General features: G+C 41.9%; 1 protein-coding gene across 2 annotated transcripts in view; it reads left to right on the forward strand.

Moving 5' to 3' along the window:
- LOC143300454 (core-binding factor subunit beta-like) overlaps positions 1-24,331 on the forward strand; it is a 43,946-nt gene that overhangs the window by 17,748 nt on the left and 1,867 nt on the right. Inside the window, exons 4-6 of one of the 2 annotated variants that reach the window (XM_076614140.1) lie at positions 3,627-3,743; positions 9,384-9,500; positions 17,389-17,643. In XM_076614140.1, coding sequence (XP_076470255.1) covers positions 3,627-3,743; positions 9,384-9,500; positions 17,389-17,463 — 309 coding nt within the window. In that variant the 3' untranslated portion in view covers positions 17,464-17,643. Of the gene's footprint in view, positions 1-3,626; positions 3,744-9,383; positions 9,501-17,388; positions 17,644-24,331 lie in introns of those variants that run through there. The other variant, XM_076614139.1, reaches the window with a different exon arrangement.

Below are 24,331 nucleotides of genomic sequence, written 5' to 3' on the forward strand. Positions count from 1 at the left end.
GGGGACAAGAGGAGCCGGGGCGGTGAACCGGAACTGTACTGTCCTTGTTTGAACCCCAGACCACCTTCCCCTATCTCCCCCCCCCCTCACCCCCTGAGTGGTCCTCCAGTGCATCCCCCCCCACCCCCACCCCCTCACTCCCCACTCTCCCAGCCCGGCCTGACCTACATCCATCCCCGTCTGGGCATGGGATGGGGTGGAGAGATAGAGAGGGTGGTTGGGGGAGGGGATATAGTCAAGTTCGGCTTCAGTTTCTCAATGAGACGTCACTGCATTTGGACAAATGCATGTACACTACACTACATCACACACACACACACACACACACACACACACACACACACACATATATATATATATATATTGGTACTTATCAGAGTGACAGGATTTCATCTGCAATATTTTGCCAGAGCCAGCACTTAGCAGTGTTGCTATGGGTTCTTTTCCAGTGCATGCTGCAAACAGGGGGACCTCCGTTCATCGTCTCACGATCCTAATGATTTGATGCACAGTTTGATTCACAGTCTGCAGTCAACTGAAACTTGGTAGAAAGGACGATAATGGGATTCGAACCAAGACCCTCACGGGCACTGTATTGGCAGTCGGTTTAGCACCAAAACCACTGATACTGCGTCCACCGTCTTCCTGAAGTTGGAACTCCGTGAATGGTCAGGCCGTATTCGCGCCGTATACAAGATATATATATATATATATATATATATATATATATACAGATACACACACACATATATATATATATATACAGATACAGATACAGAGAATTCATTCAAGTATAGGCCATTGCCCCTCATGAAGGGGTGCAAATCCATGAACACATAACCAAAACAGCAACTCGAATAATACGCGGTCATGTCAACAAGACACATACTTAGTTCAGAATTCTAAGACATCAGAGTTGATCGCAGTCTGAATGCTTTAAACAGAGAGAGAGAGAGAGATGTTTATTGACGGTGTTAATTTTTTTTTTTTTAATAAATTTTTTGTTTAAGGCAATAAGCCATTTCACCATGGAAACAATTAATGGGATCGGGGACTGTTATAACGTCGTGATGTGTCAGTCACGTCACGGTAAATGGATTTACATTGGTAAGGAATCTGATAATGGAAGATTGATTCTCAAATCTGATATTATTATGCCTATACACATTCCTATTTATATAGTCTACAGACACTAACACATGGTACAGTATATGACACCAAATAAAGATTTCCTTTCTGTCCAGAGGCAAGAGAGTAGGCCCCATGTATAGTAGCAGTAGTAGTGTAGGGACTGGCAGGTTGTCTGCCTAGTCCTCACGGTCTTGATGTCTCCTTCAATATATAGGCTATCTCTTTTTCATTATTTGTGGTGGGATTCGCATGTGCTATTTCTCTCTCGATAATTCAATGTAATTTATTCGTAAAAAAAAAAGAAAAAAAGAAAAGAAAAGAAAAAAAAGAAGAAGCAAAAAAGATGTTCATATCAGGAAGATTTTTTAAACAGAATTCCGTGCAAGTTAAGTCTCAATTGGTAGTGCATTTCCGTATCTGTGCTGTTACCGGTGTTAACTAATTAATTTTTTGTTGGTAGGCCTACTGTAGTGCTGTGCACGGCGGCCAGATTTAAATGAAGCCAGTTATATAAACTTTCCCATGTATTGGCCGGCCGGCCTCCTGTTGAAGGGAATGCCCTGAAAACTTGTACCGTGCCAGCATTGTTGGCAGCAGTGAGGATCAAGTGGCAAGTGAGTCAATTCTTCGTGGCGTGCCTCTCTCACTGCACCTGTCGTCTCCATGTGTCAGTCACTGTCGCCTCGTCTTCACCACTGACCTTGACCGCTTCCCGGGCAATCTCGGCAGACGACACTTGTATGAGTTGAGTGTTGACAGAAGAAATGGAGGAAGTTGGAAAAACGCTGTTGCAGAATCTTTCCTGTTTGGCAGTGTTGACGACGGAGAGGTTTTGCACAGTGAAAGCGAAAGGTGGATCTGGGTTGGTGGGTGACAGGGCAGGGGGGCCGAGCTGGATGGGGAGCCTGTGTCACTTGTGTTGGGTAGATTCGAGTGTGTTGTTTGATGTGCACCCACCCATGTGCCACAGGTTTTGCAGTGCATTGTCCTTGCCTGGAGATACACGCACTTTAAAAAAAATTTAATTTCTTAAAATTTTACTGTGACCGATACTGGGGCTGAGGTGGAGCAGGAGGGAAGGAATTCGTGCACTTTCTTCGCAGTGAATTCAAATTGGTGTTTTTCCCAGCAAAACATTGTTTCCCCGCTAAGATCTGATGCACACACACCCACACACATAAGAACACACACACACACACACACACACACACACACACACACAAATGTTCTCTCTCTCTCTCTTACTCACTCACGCACACGCACACAAATACCCACATACCCACTTTACCATACAAAATGTCAAGAACAAAAAAGAATGAATTAATCTGTTCACTGTCATAATGATTTGCAACTATTTTGGTGTTGACTTTGAAGTGTTTACTACACAGTATATTAACTAGACTAAACCTGTTTTCCTTGTCACTAGAATTCTGAGCACCCTGCTATACAGAAATGAATGCATGGAGGGGTTACTTTTAAGAAAGGGAATGGAATGAACTTGAATGACAAGAATGGAATCTCCCCCTTTTCCTAGCCCCGCATCCCCTCTCTGTCCTTAATTAATCCTCTGGTATTTTGATAATTGTTATTTGCTATTGAAGAAAATAATAACTACTTGAATCTTATCCCCAATATAAATTCATGGATACAGTTATTGACAGCAAGAATTAAACAAAAAACAACAACAGCAACTATAATTGAAATGATAATTAATTATTTTGTATTATAGTCCTGTGTGTACTTTGGTAGAGTGGTGTCCATGGAAATAGTTATGTAAGCTGAGTTGTAAATTATAGTATTGAGAGTATACTTTGCATTTTTTTCTTATTTTTGTATTAAAATTTTTTTTTTTTAAAGATTGCTCTATAGTTTATTGTCAGACATTTATTCTGGACTTGAACAGCTGATCCAGTGAGCAGTTATGTGCTCAAAAGCTGTCTGATATTTTGAGTGGATTTTAATGTATACTCATGTAATTATTTTGGATGGTTTTTTGCAAAAGAAAATAACTGATGAATCAAATGACCATTGTGACAGGAAAATTATTGTAAGAATAACAAGAGCGGAGCAGGATCCACACATCTGTCAGTCTTGTAAACTGCAGAGTGAACAAAGTAATTTTTTTTATTAAAAGAAAATTGGAAGCTGGAATTGAAAAGTTCCTTTGTGAAATTAACATCTATACATTGTGTTTTGGAGTTCACTGTGTATTCAATTTATCTGAAATGAACTCGGGAGAAAGATGGCTAGTGACATGTGCATTGTATTTGTATACATATATTTAATATTGTGGGAACAGCGCGAAAGTATTGTCCTGTCAGTATGTGGATATTATGCACATGTATATATTGTGTGTTTTCAAGAAATGGAAACTTGCATTTGCACATGTTTTCTTTATGGACAATGATGCAAGATAACAACAGTGTTGGTTTTTGTTTCCGGCTTAAAGGGCACTGTACAACTTGAGATGAAGTCTGTTCCTTTTCTTGCGGCAGGTCCACTTGAAGTCGCAGTTCATTCTGAACGGGGTGTGTGTGATTTGGAGGGGATGGATCGACTTGCATCGACTGGATGGCATTGGCTGTTTGGACTTTGACGAGGAAAGGGCAGAGGTGAGGATTGTGTTCTTTAGTCTTGTCATGTGGTGCAGTGTACACCTGCATCCCATCCTTTTTTTCTCACCTTGGTTAGAAGCGGCTATATTTACTGCTCGTTATGTCATCTGGCATGAAGGGCAGCAAAGCAGGTCATGGAACACCTGGTTTTGGGTTCTTTTTTGTTGTATTTTTTGTCTTGTGCTTGTACATTACTTAATGTTTTTTTCCTAGATATTTTTCCTAATACATATTGCAAGGAAGATACCTGTATATTTTTCAAAATATGGATATTAGAGTTGAATCACATCCTAGTTTCCATTGTCATCAGGATCTTCTTTTTTTCGCAAGACATGAAGAGACAAGAGAAGATGAAGGAAGTAAGTTCTGGTTTCAGAATTAGCAGGAAGGGTGGTGACCTTACATGACAGAATAAACAGAAAATTAAAAGTAAAATAAAGTTTCTCAATGTTTAGTCTTTCATGCTTCTGCCCTTTCCATTGACATTTTTTAGGGGTGGGGAGAGTGGTGATGTTGACAAATTGGCTGAAATTGGTGGTATTTGTTAATCGAGTTATATATTTTTTACTAATTCACTTACTGTGTTATAAAAAATTGATAGCATTTAATGGCCAGAAAGAAGTTTCTATAAAGCTGATTCACTTCTGCCATGAAAGAGCAATCAGATTTAAATGTACTCTGCTGACGCAGAACAGATGGACAAACTACTTATTGTATCAAGCAATATTTAGTGTAAATCAGTTGGAAGAAAAAGTTACAAAAAAAGAATAAATCAAACAAAGAAAATGGCAGCCATGTGGTATGGGTGTGAACTGAAAGGAGAAGAAGAAAGAGAAGGTGACTGGTTTGGAGAGAAGGGACATGGTGGGCAGAGAGAGAGAGTGAACGACCTCACTTCTCTGTAGGCCTGATGGAGGCAGCTTGCAGTGGAAGGGAGGTAACTGTTGTTTGAACACAAACAAGGCCCAGACAGGAGCTGCTGGGGGTTGCAGATTGGAGCAGACTCCCTCCCTGCTTTCTTCACTCCTTTGTCCTGGCTGGGCCTCTCTAGAGACTGAGGCATATGACCAAGACTTTTAACACTTTCTTTTTCAGTAAAAAGTCCTGTTAGGGCGTGGGTTAGTAGCAGCTGTAGTGGGGTCTTAGTTCTTTGACAGATCTCTTTTTTTCTCTGAGGGCCAGTTGTGCTGCCTTGTGTGTGGACTTTGATGCATCTGCCCCACTGTCAAGAGTTGGTTGGGGGGAAACAATGGGAGAAGGGGGGAAGTGGTGTGAGGCAGCAGACACCTGTTGGCGAGGCCCCTCAGCTGCCTAATGGGGCAGGAAACAGTGGGCTGGAGCACAGGGGGAGGAGGGACAGGCACACAGCTCACCCAGCTGAACTGTCAGACCTGCTGGGTCCCAATCAAGACAAAGGGGGGAAAAATCAATAATGTAGGGAGAGGGGGCCCTGTCAGCTGTCTCCCCTTCCCCCTCCTTCCCCTCTTGTCCTTCATGGGGAAGGGGGTGAGGGTGGGGAGCAGGTCCAGACATTGGGAGGGGTGGGGGATATTGCAGAAGGTGGGTGAGGTCCATTATCAGATATTGTGGTGCCAATTATCCCTTGGGGGGCTTTGTCTGCTGTCACCATCCCCAGCAGCTGAAGACTTTCTCCTGGTCCCTCCATCTTCAGCTGTGTGTGGTTCCATGACCACCTGACCCACTGTCTGCCTCTCCTGCCACCCTGCACACAACACCCCTGTGTGCTGACACTGGTCCTTGGTTGGTGAGCTGCTTTCTTGTCCACATGGTGCTTGAAGAGGGGGCTGCTGTTTGGGTTGGAGGGGGCCCATTAGTGTGATGCACATTGTGGTGAGCTGCTTTCTGGTCCACGTGTCCTGAAGAGGCGGCTGCTGCTTGGGATGGAGGGGTCATTACCCTGATGCACATGGTGTTCATCAGCGTACCACCCCCCACACCACACCCTCCGCCCTAAACCTCCCCAGCCCTGCAGCTGGGCCCTGATCTGTGTTCCTGTGGTTTTGATAACCTTATGGTGTTGCAGCCTCCCTTTTCACCACATCATCAAGTCACTCCTCCTTGGCTGAAGAGAAAGGGACACTAGTCTTTGTGGGAATGGGGGTGGGGGGTGGGTGGGAGTGGGGTGCAGGATCATTCAGTGTGATTATTAAATTTGCTTTCAAGAGTCATGTGAAAAGAAGTACTTCTGGGAAATTTTATACATTACCACCAGCAGATGTTAAGTACTTGACAGAAATTAATCTTGAAACAGGCCAGATGGACAGCAGAAGGCAACAACTTAAAAAAAAAAGTTTTTAACAATCTAGAAGAAAGGCACCATGTGAGTAAATACACCAGGAAGTTGGTAATAGACAATGGCTATGAAATATAGGAACAAAAAGATATTACGAATGAACAATTTTTATGGAAAGTGGTATAAAGAAAGTTTCTAACAGATGATTTCCAGATTGATAATATATTGTTGAATATTACAAGAAAAATTCAGACACAGATAAGTTAGAAGTTACATTAAACAACATGAAAATCAACACAAATCCAGGTTCAGATTGTTTCACACTGTAGAGTTAAAAAAAAAAAAATCTGGAAACATGCAGCTTTGTTGCCAGAGTGGATGAATAGTGGCTCTGAAAGGGTAAGAAGGTATAATTACATTCTTACCAAAAGGAAATAAACCATGAGAATTTGTTAAAAAAAAAAAAAAAAAAAAAAAATCTAGCAACCTACCAGTATTTATTTACTAAATGTGGTATTCAAAATTGGTTCAAAGTACATTGCAAATTGTAAAAATGTGTGTACACCCTACATTAATCAGTGAAGATTCAAATGGTTTTATCTCAAACAGATATAAGGGTGATGACTGGGTAGTAACATTTATATTCATATGTGATATAATGCATTATTTAAATTATAATAATAACCCTTGTTTACTCCTGAAAATAGATTTTAAAAACACTTTTTACTCTGTACATGGTGGTTTTGTGTTAAAAGTGATCAAAGATTAGGGTCAGACTTGGCGTGGTAAAAATTTCACCAAATGTAATGAAATAATTCAGAAAATACCCCTGGAGGTCTCAGCATAAAAATGATTTTGAAAAGTTTGATATTGAAGTGATAATAAAAGCAGAATATTTACATTGTTTCCCAAAGCTTGTATTGTAGGCTAGTACAATCCTAACTTGTGAAAGAATGTATGAAAGATATTTCATTTCTGTATATTCAACCCATTACGCCAATGGCTGTAATTCTAGTGCACCCCCTGTATTGTTCCTGGGAACATGTTAAAAGAGTTCTGCACACAACAGAGATATATTGTTCTTGGGAACCTACAGAAAAGAGCAGCACACACCAAACATATATTGCACTTGGGAACATGTAAAAAAAAAAATTAAAAAAAAAAAAAAAAGAGTTCAGCACACACCAAAGACCCTTTAAGGACAGTACATCATTCCTGGGGATGGGAGTGGGGGCATTTGCATCGAAGGTCACTTGCCTGTGCAGATTAATTGCTTGCCAAACATTTTGTGCACATGTGCATTTTAGAAAAGTTGTACTCCTATTTTCAGAGATTTCTGAAGCAGCTAAACAGATGATGTGAAAATAGAACATATATTTTTTTCATATGAAAAAGTAATGATAAACTAATATCCAGCTGGTTTTGCTACATGATACTATTTGTGAACCACTAGCTATTATTTCTTTTTCCCCCCAGTTTTTTTTATTACTTTGTTCATGCTTTGAAATGTATGTGTGTATAGTGTGTGTGTATATATGGACATGTGCACACCAGGTATTTCTTTGCAGCTTGAATATGACCAAATCAGGCAAATGTGTGAGATCAGTTGAATTTCTTATTTTGTATGTATATTATGGCTAGAAATTCCCAGATAATTTTTAGTTGTCCTGGGGACCAGCAGTTGAAAAACAACTTGTCCCACACAGCTTTCTGTTTGTCCTCCCTAAGTAAAGGGATGGTTAATAAAAGTGACTACAGGTAGTGCAATGACAAGTCAGCTGGCATAATTCATTATACAAGAAGTATGTGAAGTTCACTTTTTTATGCACAGTTACAGAATCATATCTGAAACAAGTGAAAGACAGCCTGCAACTAAAACTGATGTTTGATCAGTCTTAGCAGCATATTCTGATGGTGCTTTTCTTTTCGTTGTAGAGTGAGCCATTTAAGTTTTTTTCATCATGATTCCTGAATGTTCTTTTTGTTTTCTTGGTTGTATTTCTTTCTTTCCCTGATTTTTTCTTCTGATAGTCTCATTTTGGTGTTGAAAGTTCACAAATTGTGGAGCTAGAGAAAAACAACAATGAAACTTGAACAGGAAAATGTTGCTGACTGCTGTAAACTAGGCCCACATGACAGAAAAATACATGGCCAGTTAGATTAAGATATGTCAGTAACAGCATGCTCTGTACTTGTGACATTTGCCCAATAGGGAGAAATAAAGGGAGTGGATATATTGTTTCTGTGCTGGCACTTTTTGTGTACAAAACACACCTTGCCTCAGTAAGACTGCTTGGGTTCCGCTCTGAGAAACAGCAGGATGGGGGACAGGTGATGAAGTGAAGATGGGAGGAGGGAAGTGCTGCCAGTTGAAAACTGGTTGCCTGATGAAAGCATTTTATTTTGTTCACAAGAAGTTCCAGCTATTTGAACAGTGAGAGGAGTGTGTATTTCACTTCCTGGTATGAAAGCATTTCCACTTGTCCACCAGGTGTAGATGGACAATCACAGGAGTGGGTATTTCTCTCCCTTGTAAAGCATTTCTACTTGCCTATCAGGTCTAGTTTGTTAAAGAAAATATATGTATATTATATATATATATATATATATATATATATATATATATATATATATATATATATATATATATATATATATATATATATATCTATCTATCTGTGTGTGTGTGTGTGTGTGTTTGATTGTGTACATGTAGGTATTCACATTCATATATTTGTATGTACATTTGTTTATGTACATGTGTTTCCACTCATATCCTTAGTCCATGACTTACTTGTGTACATTCGATATTATTTCCTGTTTAAACTAATGAATCTTTTTTCATAAGAAAAAGTGTCTTCACTAGCTGGCAGTCGTATTGTCTGTTTTGCCAGTTTTTCTTTCACTCATTTGTTGTTTCAGTATATGCCTGTCCTCATTGTCTTTTGTTCTGGTTTGTTTTCTTTCCTTTTATTGATCTTTTTTAGGGTTTTTTTTTTTTCATCAAGGATAATGTTGCTTCTTCTTCAGTTTTTTCCTGTTGTGTGTGTGTGGGCGTGGGCGTGCATTTTAGATCTCATTCAAATTTCTCACATGTCATAAATAAATGGCAATATCAACATGTAATTATTTTTTCCATGAGAATTGAAGAAAAAGAAAGAAAAGAAAAAGAAACAACATGGGTAGTGACTTCTTCTTCTTCCTCGTTTGCCTCCCATTAGATGAGCAGCCCGGTGTCCTCCATGAAGGCTGCTGTCCATCGCAGCTCTTCCAGGATGCCATACAGCTTGGCTTCCACTGCTGTCGGTGTTGGCCAGTACTTCCTCCCGATGCTGCATGCGTTGTACGGTAGTGACTTTAACTGATAATGTTGTTGTGTGCAGGCAGAGGATGCGTTGCTGAGGGAGCAGATAGAGGCGTACAACCGGCGGCTGAGAGAGTTTGAGGACCGACAGCGGCAATACCAGCAGCAGCAGCAGCAGCGACAGGCGGAGGCCGAGGTAGTGCAGGCTTTGTTGTGCATCTCTGACCCCTCTGCTTCAGCAGGCTTTCCACAGACGTCTGTCTGGCCTTAGGGGTCACTGTCTGTCCTCTCACCTGTGTGCCTGGCCTTAGGGGTCACTGTCTGTCCTCACACCTGTGTGCCTGGCCTTAGGGGTCACTGTCTGTCCTCACACCTGTGTGCCTGGCCTTAGGGGTCACTGTCTGTCCTCACACCTGTGTGTCTGGCCTTAGGGGTCACTGTCTGTCCTCACACCTGTGTGCCTGGCCATAGGGGTCACTGTCTGTCCTCACACCTGTGTGCCTGGCCTTTGAGGTCACTGTCTGTCCTCACACCTGTGTGTCTGGCCTTAGTGGTCACTGTCTGTCCTCTCACACCTGTGTGCCTGGCCATAGGGGTCACTGTCTGTCCTCTCACCTGTGTGTCTGGCCTTAGGGGTCACTGTCTGTCCTCTCACCTGTGTGTCTGGCCTTAGGGGTCACTGTCTGTCATCACACCTGTGTGTCTGGCCTTAGGGGTCACTGTCTGTCATCACACCTGTGTGTCTGGCCTTAGGGGTCACTGTCTGTCCTCACACCTGTGTGTCTGGCCTTAGGGGTCACTGTCTGTCCTCACACCTGTGTGCCTGGCCTTAGGGGTCACTGTCTGTCCTCACACCTGTGTGTCTGGCCTTAGGGGTCACTGTCTGTCCTCACACCTGTGTGTCTGGCCTTAGGGGTCACTGTCTGTCCTCACACCTGTGTGTCTGGCCTTAGAGGTCACTGTCTGTCCTCACACCTGTGTGTCTGGCCTTAGGGGTCACTGTCTGTCCTCACACCTGTGTGTCTGGCCTTAGGGGTCACTGTCTGTCCTCACACCTGTGTGTCTGGCCTTAGGGGTCACTGTCTGTCCTCACACCTGTGTGCCTGGCCTTAGGGGTCACTGTCCTCACACCTGTGTGTCTGGCCTTAGGGGTCACTGTCTGTCCTCTCACACCTGTGTGCCTGGCCTTAGGGGTCACTGTCTGTCCTCTCACCTGTGTGCCTGGCCTTAGGGGTCACTGTCTGTCCTCTCACCTGTGTGTCTGGCCTTAGGGGTCACTGTCTGTCCTCACACCTGTGTGTCTGGCCTTAGGGGTCACTGTCTGTCCTCACACCTGTGTGTCTGGCCTTAGAGGTTACTGTCTGTCTTCACACTTGTGTGTCTGGCCTTAGGGGTCACTGTCTTAGGGGTCACTGTCTGTCATCACACCTGTGTGCCTGGCCATAGGGGTCACTGTCTGTCCTCACACCTGTGTGCCTGGCCATAGGGGTCACTGTCTGTCCTCACACCTGTGTGTCTGGCCTTAGGGGTCACTGTCTGTCCTCACACCTGTGTGTCTGGCCTTAGAGGTTACTGTCTGTCTTCACACTTGTGTGTCTGGCCTTAGGGGTCACTGTCTTAGGGGTCACTGTCTGTCATCACACCTGTGTGCCTGGCCATAGGGGTCACTGTCTGTCCTCACACCTGTGTGCCTGGCCATAGGGGTCACTGTCTGTCCTCACACCTGTGTGTCTGGCCTTAGGGGTCACTGTCTGTCCTCACACCTGTGTGCCTGGCCATAGGGGTCACTGTCTGTCCTCACACCTGTGTGTCTGGCCTTAGTGGTTACTGTCTGTCTTCACACTTGTGTGTCTGGCCTTAGGGGTCACTGTTAGGGGTCACTGTCTGTCCTCACACCTGTGTCTGGCCTTAGGGGTCATTGTCTGTCCTCACACCTGTGTCTGGCCTTAGGGGTCACTGTCTGTCCTCACACCTGTGTCTGGCCTTAGGGGTCACTGTCTGTCCTCACACCTGTGTGTCTGGCCTTAGGGGTCACCGTCTGTCCTCACACCTGTGTGTCTGGCCTTAGAGGTCACTGTCTGTCCTTACACTATACTTTCCAACAACAGAAATACTTTACTCTTCATCTTAAACTTTGTAATTTTTTTGTTAGCTTTAACCCAGTGTCCACTAGCTTATTATCTGAAGTAGTCTGACAGTTTTTATTTCTCAGTTGATCACAGGTGAGTAAGTTCTATTCTGCCTCTTTGGTAATTCCCTTCAAACCTCCCTCCCCATTCTCAGTTTCTTTTTTCTCTCATATATGTATGTTGGAGTGCACACACACACACACACACACACACACACACACACACACACACACAGTTACATCTGTGAACACATGTAGCTGTGTGCCCTTCATCTCTTTGTTGTTACTGGTTGCATTGACATTGTGAGCTCTTTGAGCTGTGTCTGCTTCAGTGTTCAGTGTCTGGCTTATGGTTTGCCTTCAGCGCTTGCATTGTTTCTTATGTATTTATTTGTTGAACCAATTTTGCTTTTCTAATGCCGAGAGTATTTTTTGTTGAGCATTTTAATTTTATTTGGTGTGAAGAATCACTACAAGGAGTAGTTGAAACCTAGGATGGTTTTCTTTGCCTTTGTGTGAATAATTATATTTAGTATTTCACTGTATCCATTATTGTTGAATGCGTTGTTGTTATTTTGTGGTGTTAAATTGTTGTTGTACTGTGTTGTTGCTGACAGTTGTTAATGAGATGAAATTATTGAAAATGTATATTTATTGCCAAATACATGGTATTTGTTTCTGACTGATGCTAGTGGTGTTATTTTCAGAGTCAATTGCGGTTATTTCTGTGTATAATTCATTTGTCAGATTATGTCTTTTTATACAACTTTTTGTTAATGCTTTTCTTTGAACTTTTTGTGGAATAATTTTAGTTGTGAATTGTGTTTTCAAATTCTGATTTTGGTATTTTGTTGAAAACTTGGTAAATCAGTGGCTGCATTTTGATTTATGGTAAAATGGTATTATTGTTATGTTTTTAAATATTGGTGAATGCTTGCATTAAAAATATATTGTTACTTATATTTTTACCAAATATTGGTGGTGTTTTTGTATTGTTTGAAGTTAACTTGTTAATGTCAGTCAACAAATGTCTGCTTGATCATTTGTTTTGGATTTTGAATTTTTTAATCTAGAAAGTTGAGACACTTTCTATGTTATTTACTTTTAGATGTTTCATATCAGTTTGTGGGGTTGAATGCTTATAATATATATTTCTTCAGCTGTGAACTTTAGCCTTGATCATTTTTGTTGATGTCACTGATGAAGTGGTTGAATAGATGTACTTGCATTTCAAAAAATAATTGTGCATGTCTTTTTGGAGGAGTGAAAGTCTGCATTTTTATTTTGCAGTGGTCAGTTTATTTCCTGATAGTTGGCTTTTCTTTGATCAGAATACCACTCCAGGTATTGTCAGATATTGGTATGTTTGAGCCTAATTATTCACAGAGCATCACTGTGTCAGATAATGGTAAGTTTTGATCATAATCATTCACCACTTTGTCAGAGATAGGTATGTTTTGATTATAACCATTCCAAGTTCAGGTTTGGTTCAGGACACAGTGAGTAACTTGATAGGTTCACCACAAAACAAATTGGTCATTTTCGAAATGAATAGCTCAGAAAAACAATCCCTTTTTTCCCACTCAGGCACTCCCTTGGGGTCACTCCACCCCCAACAAATTTGTAGTTGAGATTGTGTTTTGTCCATCACACTTGTTGGTGTGTGAAATGGTACACACATGCACACACACACACACACACAACACACACACACACACACACATACCACACACCACACCACAACACAACGCACGCAAGCACGCACGCACGCACACATATACACACACACATACACCACACCACACCACACCACACACACACACACACACATATATATATATAATTGCTGTTTGCTGTATCATAATGAAAACTTTGTTCTGCAATGCTGATATAGATACACTAATTTAACTACACATACTTAATTTATACTGGCTTCTATGGATAGTAACTGTTCACATTATGGTCCGGTCAGTACAAAGGATAAAGTAGAAACAAGAGCTTAGCAGTACAGCTAAAAGACATCAGATATACAGCGTAACTGTCACTTGTGTTAGCCTGCTATTATTGTTCTAGGAAAGCATTTTCTTCTGCTTTGTGGAAATCCAAATTTTCACAGATGCAGAATGTCTGACATTTTTTTCAGATACCATACCAGCATAATGTGCGGAATTCTGTTTTTGTGCATACACAGGAAGAAAAGATAAGATACACCATAAAGACAATTCTATCTATGTAAGTATGTATATAGTGGGCTAGGAAACACCAGCTTACCAAAAAAACTAAGTATGGTTGCTAAAATGATGAAATGAAAAAGGTCATGCACATAAAAGTGTGCTTGTAGGTATCTTAATCAGATCTTGATTTCATTAGAAAAGGCCACACTACTGCATAACATCAGTGACATAAAGGTGTAAGTTGCCTACAAACACTGAAGGAATCTCTGAGATTCAGTCACTGGCTGGTAAAAAGCTAAACTGGCACTGTATTCTGCTATTGTTCACAATGCACAAGCAGTGGTGGCAATGCTAGACAAATGAAAAAGAAAATGCACGAGGAATTTAAGCAAATGCGATCTGATAATTGCAAAGAATATTGGGTATGACTGAAAGTTCATTGAAAGCCTGATTGCCCAGTAGATTCTAAAACTGTAAGAACACTTCAAATAGCTTAATATTGGGACAAAGAAAAAGATGAGAATCCACCTATTACCAGTGATATAAACTATGATTCTGACTTCCACAGTGCTCAGATAACAGACATGATGTTGAAAGAGCTGTTAAATATTTAAGGAACATAAAGGCACCTGGTATTGAAAAAATGGATTAGAAATGTTTTATGTTCCTTGACTTACCAGATTTGATTGTGTTTGGTTGTACTATTTTCATTTATTTAACCCATCCTTTAACTCAAAAATACTTTTTTGCTAGATTCTAACAACAGGTATCTGTAATTGTTAATTTCATGTTCATACTGGGAATGTCATTTGGTGGGATTATAGTTCTCACCAGAAAATGATTCTAAAAGTTTAGTCACAATAGTATGCAAAATAGAATGATTTGTCCTCCATAAAATCATCATTTCTTTTGCTTTAGTATAAGAATAAAAATCACCAAATAGTAGTATGTGACAGTCTTTACCACTGGCATCCTAGTCTACAACAATTATAAAGTTCATTAAACAGATTAACGCAACTGTAAGTGCTTCCTTCTGGTTGAAAATACACCCCTTCAGCAACAATGTCTTTGTCAAGACCTCGCTTTATCTATTTTAAACCACAATTAACTCTTGTCTGCATTATCCATACACAACCTCCATTGTGTCCCTAGCTACATGTAAGGATCTCCCTAGATAGTTGTGTGGGTGCCCCTAGGTAGGTGTGTGGGTGTACCTAGGTAGGTGTGTGGGTGCCCCTAGGTAGGTGTGTGGGTGTACCTAGGTAGGTGTGTGGGTGTCCCTAGGTAGGTGTGTGGGTGTCCCTAGGTAGGTGTGTGGGTGCCCCTTGGTTTGTGTGTGGGTGTCCCTTGGTAGGTGTGTGGGTGTCCCTTGGTAGGTGTGTGGGTGTCCCTAGGTAGTTGTGTGGGTGTCCCTAGGTAGGTGTGTGGGTGTACCTAGGTAGGTGTGTGGTAGGTGTGTGGGTGTCCTAGGTAGGTGTGTGGGTGTACCTAGGTAGGTGTGTGGGTGCCCCTAGGTAGGTGTGTGGGTGTACCTAGATAGTTGTGTGGGTGCCCCTAGGTAGGTGTGTGGTAGGTGTGTGGGTGCCCCTAGGTAGGTGTGTGGGTGCCCCTAGGTAGGTGTGTGGGTGTACCTAGGTAGGTGTGTGGGTGTCCCTAGGTAGTTGTGTGGGTGCCCCTAGGTAGGTGTGTGGTAGGTGTGTGGGTGCCCCTAGGTAGGTGTGTGGGTGTCCCTAGGTAGGTGTGTGGTAGGTGTGTGGGTGCCCCTAGGTAGGTGTGTGGGTGTAGCTAGGTAGGTGTGTGGGTGTCAGTGTCCATTGTTAGGTGTGTGGGTGTCAGTGTCCATTGTTAGGTGTGGGGGTGTCCCTTGGTAGGTGTGGGGGTGTCCCTTGGTAGGTGTGGGGGTGTACCTTGGTAGGTGTGGGGGTGTCAATGTCCATTGGTAGGTGTGGGGGTGTCAGTGTCCATTGGTAGGTGTGGGGGTGTCAGTGTCCAGTGTGGGTGCCCCAAGGTAGGTGTGTAGGTGTCCCTTGGTAGGTGTGGGGGTGCCCCTTGGTAGGTGTGGGGGTGTCAGTGTCCATTGGTAGGTGTGTGGGTGCCCCAAGGTAGGTGTGTGGGTGTCCCTTGGTGGGAGTGGGTGTCCCAAGGTGTGTGGGTGTCCCTAGATAGGTGTGGGTGTCCCTATGTAGATGTGTAGGTGTCCCTTGGTAGTTCTGTGGGTGTCCCTAGGTAGGTGTGGGTGTCTCTAGGTAGATGTGTGGGTGTCCTTGGTAGATATGTGGGTGTCCCTTGGTTTGTGTGTGGGTGTCCCTTGGTTTGTGTGTGGGTGTCCCTAGGTAGATATGTGGGTGTCCCTTGGTTTGTGTGTAGGTGTCCCTAGGTAGGTGTGTGGGTGTCCCTTGGTTTGTGTGTGGGTGTCCCTAGGTAGGTGTGTGGGTGTCCCTTGGTATGTGTGTGGGTGTCCCTTGGTTTGTGTGTGGGTGTCCCTAGGTAGGTGTGTGGGTGCCCCTTGGTTTGTGTGTGGGTGTCCCTAGGTAGGTGTGTGGGTGTCCCTTGGTAGGTGTGTGGGTGTCCCTTGGTAGGTGTGTGGGTGTCCCTTGGTAGGTGTGTGGGTGTCCCTAGGTAGGTGTGTGGGTGCCCCTTGGTATGTGTGTGGGTGTCCATGAGTAAGTATTGGGATCTTGCTAGGTAGGTGTGGGGGTGTCCATAGCTAGGTGTGGGCGTGTCCATGGTTAGGTTTGGGGGTGTCCCAGGGTAAGAGCTCTGTGTGTGTGTGATGTTGCTCTGTGTGTGTGTGTGTGTGTGTGATGTTGCTCTGTGTGTGTGTGATGTTGCTCTGTGTGTGTGTGTGTGTGTGATGTCACTGTGGGTGTGCGTTTTTTCACTGTAGCTAGGTGTGGGCGTGTCCATGGTTAGGTTTGGGGGTGTCCCAGGGTAAGAGCTCTGTGTGTGTGTGATGTTGCTCTGTGTGTGTGTGTGATGTCACTGTGGGTGTGTGCGTTTTTTCACTGTAGTGTGTGTGATATTGCAGTGTGTGTGTGTGGTGTTGCTCTGTGTTAATGTGTGTGTTTGTGTCTGTGATGTTCTGTTGCTCTGTGTGTGAAGTTGCTCTGTGTGTGTGATGTGTGTGTGTGTGACATTGCTGTGTGTTTGTCAATGCTCCAGGTGTGTGATGTCGCTGTATGTGTATGGTGTTGCTGTGTCTCATATTGCTCCGTGTATGTGTTGCTGTGTGACGTTGCAGTGTGTGTGTGGTGTTGCTCTGAGTCTATGTGTGATGTAGGTGTGTGTGTGATATTGCTGTGTGTGTGATGTTGCAGTGTGTGTGATGTTGGGGTGTGTGTGTGACGTTACAGTGAGTGGATGTGATGGTGGTGGTTTGATGTTGCTATATGTGTGGTGTTGCTGTGTGTGTGATGTTGCAGTGTGTGTGACGTTGCAGTGTGTGTGGTGTTGCTGTGTGTGTGATGTTGCAGTGTGTGTGGTGTTGCAGTGTGTGGATGTGATGGTGGTTGGTTGATGTTGCTCTGTGTGTGATTTTGCTCTGTGTTTGATGTTGGTATGTGTATGTGATGTTGCTGTGTGTGTGATGTTGCTCTGTGTTCGATGTTACAGTATGTGCGACATTGCAGTGTGTGTGGTGTTGCTCTAAGTGTGACGTTATTGTACTTGTGACGTTACAGTGTGAATGACGTTACAGTGTGTGTGACGTTACAGTGTGTGTGGTGTTGCAGTGTGTGTGACGTTACAGTGTGAATGACGTTACAGTGTGTGTGGTGTTGCAGGGCCCATCACAGCCCCGCAGTCCCAGCCCCTCAGGACAGGACAGCCCAGGGGAGGGCCGTTCCCTGGCCGACTGACCCGCCCACCATCTCCTCCTCCCTTCACCTCACCTGCCCCACCCACACACAATCACTGTGCAGGCTGCATGGTGATGCTATGGCCTGCTCTGAGAATGCCACGCTGTGTACTGTAGCTGAGACGTGTCTGTTTTCAGACCAGGACCTTAACAAAGGACAGTCAGTTTTCCTCATACTCATTTTTTTATATATTTGTACAATACACATGCAAGCCGCATACAACAAAATAAGGCCAAATGAAAACGCTTAATAGCCAAAAAAAGCGTTAGACGAGACAGAGCGAAAACCTGACAAGATGGCGTGGAGAGCCTTGGCCAAAGGAATGATTCAGCGCTTATAGCTGTTAGAGGCGTTTGATTGGCTAAGAGCGGGCCAGACTAAGAGGGGCGTCTTTTCACTGTTAGCCGCGCGAAATTTGGCCAAACAGAGCAAACCATAGGCCTAGTTTGCATCAGTTTGACATGGTAAGTATATGTAAACACCAAACATGGAGTATAATACAAACTCCTCCTATTTGTTTTAAAGCTGAAGACAGAACCAGAATGTATGAAATAAGTGTTTTTGAAACTGAAGAGGATAAATGTATGACATTAGATGGTGTCAGCTGAAATCAGTTACAAGGTTGTGACATTGCTCTAACATTTTTATGTCTTGTAATTGTTCCTTATTTGAGTTGGTGCCAGCATGTTTTGAGTGGAAACAAAATGTGTGAAGATTGTGCATACAATGAGAGGCCATAATTTTCAGTCCTATTTTTTTTTCTCTTCATTTTTGTTAGAAGGAAGACGATAAGAGAGAATCTTGAGACCTTGAGAGAGACTTGAACACAAAGACTAAGGAGTTTCCACATTGAACACACTTTGTGAACATCATTGTGTCAGATATTTGTATTTGTATTTCTTTTTATCACAACAGATTTCTCTGTGTGAAATTGGCTGCTCTCCCCAGGGAGAGTGCGTCGCTACACTACAGTGCCACCCATTTTTTTGTATTTTTTTCCTTTGTGCAGTTTTATTTATTTTTTTCCATCGAAGTGGATTTTTCTACAGAATTTTACCAGAAACAACCCTTTTGTTGCCGTGGGTTCTTTTACATGCGCTAAGTGCATGCTGCACACAGGACCTCAGTTTATCGTCTCATCCGAATAACTAGCATCTAGACCACCACTCAAGGTCCAGTGGAGGGGGAGAAAATATCGGTGGCTGAGCCGTGATTCGAACCAGCATGCTCAGATTTTCTTGCTTCCTAGGCGGACGCATTACCTCTAGACCATCACTCCACTTTGGACCTGAAGACGAGGAGTTTCCACATTGAACACACTTTGTGAACATCACAGTGTCAAAACATTCAGACTTGCACATCAGGAATTTGAACATTGAACACACTTTGTGAACATTATAATGTCAGAACATAATGACCTGAACACAGGGAGTTTCCACATTGAACACACTTTGTTAACACCATAGTGTCAGAACATTCAGATCTGAACACAAGCAGTTTGAGCATTGAACACATTTTGTTAATGTCATAGTGAGGACAGTAAGCTCAGAACGGAAGCTGTCATCTTTATTGGTAGTTTAGCAAAAGAAGCCAGAAAGTGGAACAAACCTAGGGAAAATGATTGTTAGTTCAACAAAAGTAGCCAGAAAGTGGAAGAAACCTAGGGAAAATGATTGTTAGTTCAACAAAAGTAGCCAGAAAGTGGAACAAACCTAGGGAAAATGATAGGTCAACAAAAGTAGCCAGAAAGTGGAACAAACCTAGGGAAAACGATTGTTAGGTCAACAAAAGTAGCCAGAAAGTGGAACAAACCTAGCTAGGGAAAATGATTGTTAGTTCAACAAAAGTAGCCAGAAAGTGGAAGAAACCTAGGGAAAATGATTGTTAGTTCAACAAAAGTAGCCAGAAAGTGGAAGAAACCTAGGGAAAATGATTGTTAGTTCAACAAAAGAAGCCAGAAAGTGGAAGAAACCTAGGGAAAATGATAGGTCAACAAAAGTAGCCAGAAAGTGGAACAAACCTAGCTAGGGAAAATGATTGTTAGTTCAACAAAAGTAGCCAGAAAGTGGAACAAACCTAGGGAAAATGATTGTTAGGTCAACAAAAGTAGCCAGAAAGTGGAACAAACCTAGGGAAAATGATTGTTAGGTCAACAAAAGTAGCCAGAAAGTGGAACAAACCTAGGGAAAATGATTGTTAGGTCAACAAAAGTAGCCGGAAAGTGGAACAAACCTAGGGAAAATGATTGTTAGGTCAACAAAAGAAGCCAGAAAGTGGAACAAACCTAGGGAAAATGATTGTTAGGTCAACAAAAGTAGCCGGAAAGTGGAACAAACCTAGGGAAAATGATTGTTAGTTCAACAAAAGAAGCCAGAAAGTGGAACAAACCAAGGAAAATGATTGTTGGATCAGCAAAAGTAACCTGAAATAGCCACTAACCAAGTAGAAATGATTGTTGGATCAGCAAAAGTAACCTGAAATAGCAAGGAACCAAGGAGAAATGATTGTTGGATCAGCAAAAGTAACCTGAAATAGCAAGGGACCAAGGAGAAATGATTGTTGGATCAGCAAAAGTAGCCTGAAATTGGAACAGACCTGGTGGAAAAACTGTCTGCAGATGGGACCACTTAATTAAAACTGGTTTCAGGAAAAGGTGTTCAGTCGAAAAGCCATTGATGAGGAGCCAGGGTTCTCAACATGACACTTTATCACAATGCCTCTAACGGTAGCAAACGTTAGCTTTGTAACAACAGATGTCAGTGATCAGTCTGCTGGTCCAGATGTGTCCTTCAGTGTCCTGTTCACTAAATGATTCATGATGATCATGATGAGTTGCCATGTCCTTGTGGCCATATTCTTTGAGTTGTGGTCGACATATTGATACTTGCAGGCCAAGTGTGCCTTTCCTTAGAACTCTGGCAGGGTGTGGGGGAGTGAAGTAATTGATTTGAACTATGGTGCAATGTGTGTTGTCTTTAAAAACAACTTTAATCCTTTTTTTTTTTTATTGTTTTTTTGTGATTTTACTGACATATTCTGAATCTGTTCTCTATGAGACACACAGTGGGGAAATTCTGTTTTGTTTTATTTGGTAATATGTGAATGTCTCATTTTTTCTTATATATGGATTCAATGGGGAGAGTGCAATATGTTTCGTCGTTGTTGTTGTTCATCATTTTGTACCATTTATGTGTGTGTGTTTTTTCTTCTTAATTGGTATATTGAATCCATTTATTTCTTCATTGATGCAGTCATGGGGGAAAGTGCAATATGTTTTTCTGTTATAATTATTTTCAAGGATTGACAGTATAGTTTGCTGATGATTCTAAATGGACCATGGAAAGAGCTAAGTTGATCAGATATGTTTCTGTTTTACATAATTCGCATAACAGTATTCTTATTTTTGTATGCAAGCAGTTCACCTTAATCCATTCATGCAATGGAAAGAGCAATGTGAGTCAGATATGCCTTGTGTGACGTAATTTACCTTCTACAGCATTTTCCTTTTTTTGTATATGAATAGTTCATCTAATTTCAGTCACACCATGGAAAGTGTTGTGTGAATCAGGTATACTTCAGTGTGACTTCATACACAAAAATCAGGGAATGCCTCAAATTCTAAGTTCTTTAAAACCATGGGCCAGTTTATATTATTTTTATTGTTCTAAAACTGATAGAAATGCACACAGAAAACACATTTCACATCATTTTGATGGTAATGAGCTTTTACATTCAGCCCAGTCTGGCTTCAGACAGAAACATTTATGCAATACACAATTAGTGAATCTTTTAGATGACTGGTTTTCCAGTATCAGTAAGAACAGATATTGTACTGTTGTGTTTGTAGATTTCAGAAAACCATTTGATTTGATATCAACAACCTCATAAAATGAACCATATAGTCTGTCAACCAGTACTCTTAGTTTGTTTGAGCCATATATCACTAACAGATGGCAGTGCATGACAAGGGTACGTTAAACTCTGTATCAATAGCCCTTGATTATGGCATTCCTCAGGGGTCTGATTTAGGCCCTTTACTATTCTCAATATACATAAATGGCCTGCCTCTCCACGTTAAACCCCCATGTGAAATCTTTGCGGATGATACAGTCCATACAGCCCATTATGGGACTCTGCAAGTGCAAATACCATGAAGCCATTACTTAACCTTAAGAAACAGGGGCTGAAGCTTGTGCTGCTTAACCCTTTCAGCCCTTGAAGGTCTTCTGCCTGTGAAGTCCTCCCTGCCTGGCTGCATCAACAGGAAGGGGTGCTTCACTTCAGGCACAAATTTATAGCAACCACTCAGTCAGTGGCTACCAAGCTTCACATAATGACTGAAATATGATTCTGACACAAGTTGCTGAAGTCTCAAGACAAGGGATGCGCTAGTTTACCTGTAACTTAAAATTAACAGTAATAGTTAATGTCAGCTTCTGTCAGTGTTAAAGGTTGTAGGCTTTGTCCAGACTGGTTGCTAATTTCATCTCCTTCATTTGCCCAAGAAATATCGGATGAACTTATTAGACAAATCGTCATTATATGGGGCGAATTCGCTGCGAGAGTCCATCATGATTTCACTCGGCACTTACTGTGCAGTAAGCCTTTGACGTTTTACCATGTCCATGTGAAAAACCAGATAAAAAACACACTAATTGTTCGATTCTCAGAGCGAAACTTCGTGTGCAAGTGAGGAAGGAAGTTAAGTTGGAGTTACTTCCCTTACATAGCAGTTTAATGCATTGTAATGAGCTGACAAACCAATTTGAATAAACGGGTTTCATCACCTGCCTGACAGGCGGAGGACGGCGATCAGCAATGCACGCCTCTCAGGCGGGTGCAGGGTTGAATGGGTTAAAAAGACCTCTGGGCCGACTAGACAAGCAAATAAGATATTATCGCATTGATCCATAGGTTAGAGTGTAAGAAAGGAATCACAATGCACAAGATTATGACGGAGAATCCATGACCAACATTTATGAAACAATTTCCTACTAATCCACCAAGAAACACCCCAAAAGTTCCTGTCCCAAACCAATGATTGATATGTTTAAGTCTGGTTAGGTTGACTCAAGTGCCTCCCTGTGGAACTCACTCCCAGAGACAAAGTACACCATTGCCCAACCAGCTTAAAAAAAAAGAAGACCTATCCACCTTATGCCATAATGTTTCTTATCTGACTCATCTTGTTGATGCTGTTATTGTTTATTTGTATTCTATGGTTGCTTACGAAACTCTCCTCTCAGATTTGACATTTTCCTCTGTAACCACCTGAAGGAATTTGTTTCATTGATGAGTGAATGAATAGAGTTATAATGTGTCAGGTGGCCTCTAGATTGCTACCATTTTTACCACTAAGGAAAGAACTTTTTTGTTTCAATATTTGCTTTCACCATATTCATTCCTTTATTCTGATATTTTGTTATGCAATGAAGATATGTTGATGCCAATGAAATTAAAGTGTCAAAGTGTGTCTCTCTCATTCTCTAGCGTTCATGCTTACCGTGCTGTAGTAATATTCTCACATTATTGCTATGTGTATCTCTATCAGCAATATTCTCTCATTATTTCTATGTGTATCTCCATCAGTACACTTGTTCATTGTTACTCACAGTGCCCTGTTATTTAATTGTATACATTATATCTGTTTCATACAATTATGTATTTATGTTTTTCTTCTCTCATTCCTTCCAAACCTAACAACACTATTCCTGTATTTTGATGTATATGTCATATTCATTCCTCTTTATGTCATAACCGCAGTGATTATACTTTTATTTAGTATTGTGTAGACTAGACCCTATTTAGTGTGGGAACTGAATGAAAAAAAACAGTTTAATACTTATTTATTATCTTCAGAAATAAAGAACTCACATTTTACCATTGTATACATGTGCACACAGATATTCACTCATACAGACAGACGTGCAAACACACATTTTACTGTCAGTTAGACGCAGACTTCACCTTCCAAAAATTGAACAATAAGAGAACTGATTGAGTTCTTTCTCATTCACTGAAAAAGAACCTTTTCCGTCTATCCCAAGAATCAGAATCAGAATCAATTTTAATGTCAGTTAAACCTTAACAAGGTTTATAAGACATGCATGCAAAGCTACATATACCACACACAAAAAGTAAAACTGCATGAGCATATGTGAATTCTTTAGTACCATCTGTGTTGCATACTCAACAGTCTGTTTTATTGTGCTTTAAATCAGAAAAAAAATGGAGGCCAGAATAGTATGATGTATGCCAACAGGTCATATATACAAACGGAGAGGCAGACAGAGACACCGAGAATTTTCAGAGCTGTTGTCACTTTAGGCAGGACGTTGTTCTGATCTGCCTTGCTAGTCCAGTACATGCAGACTGCATGGTATGTACACAAACATGCACACACACACACACTCAAGTTGACACACCAGTAGAACTGAGTTAATGACCCATGATAAAGACCTTAGGGTCAAAGTGTAAGGTGCTCAGGTCTTGATGTTGTCCACAGCTGAAAAAAATGAGCTTTCAAAGGCCATGCAACACACCATGAGAGTTACAAGTTTGTGAACCAACACAAGCTCAGAGAGAAGAATCCAGTTTTAAAGGAACAGTCCGTGTACAAGGAGAAATTTGAAAATAGAATGGTTATGGCGCAGACAAACGTTCATACTAGCATGCAAAAATGGAAACTGCCTCCAGTTACGAATCCTCAACATTTTGGATGGTAAAGAAAAAAAACAACTGTGACTTGCTATTCTTCAACCTCTTTATACACACTATGAAGTGTTTGCCACAGTTGGCATGGAGTGGAAAATTCAGTGTAAGAGTTGTGTAGTCTTCTGTCTGAACTAAAGGACCTGTGTCAGTATTT

Source organism: Babylonia areolata, chromosome 26 (assembly GCF_041734735.1).
Source record: "Babylonia areolata isolate BAREFJ2019XMU chromosome 26, ASM4173473v1, whole genome shotgun sequence".
NCBI lineage: Eukaryota > Metazoa > Mollusca > Gastropoda > Neogastropoda > Buccinidae > Babylonia > Babylonia areolata.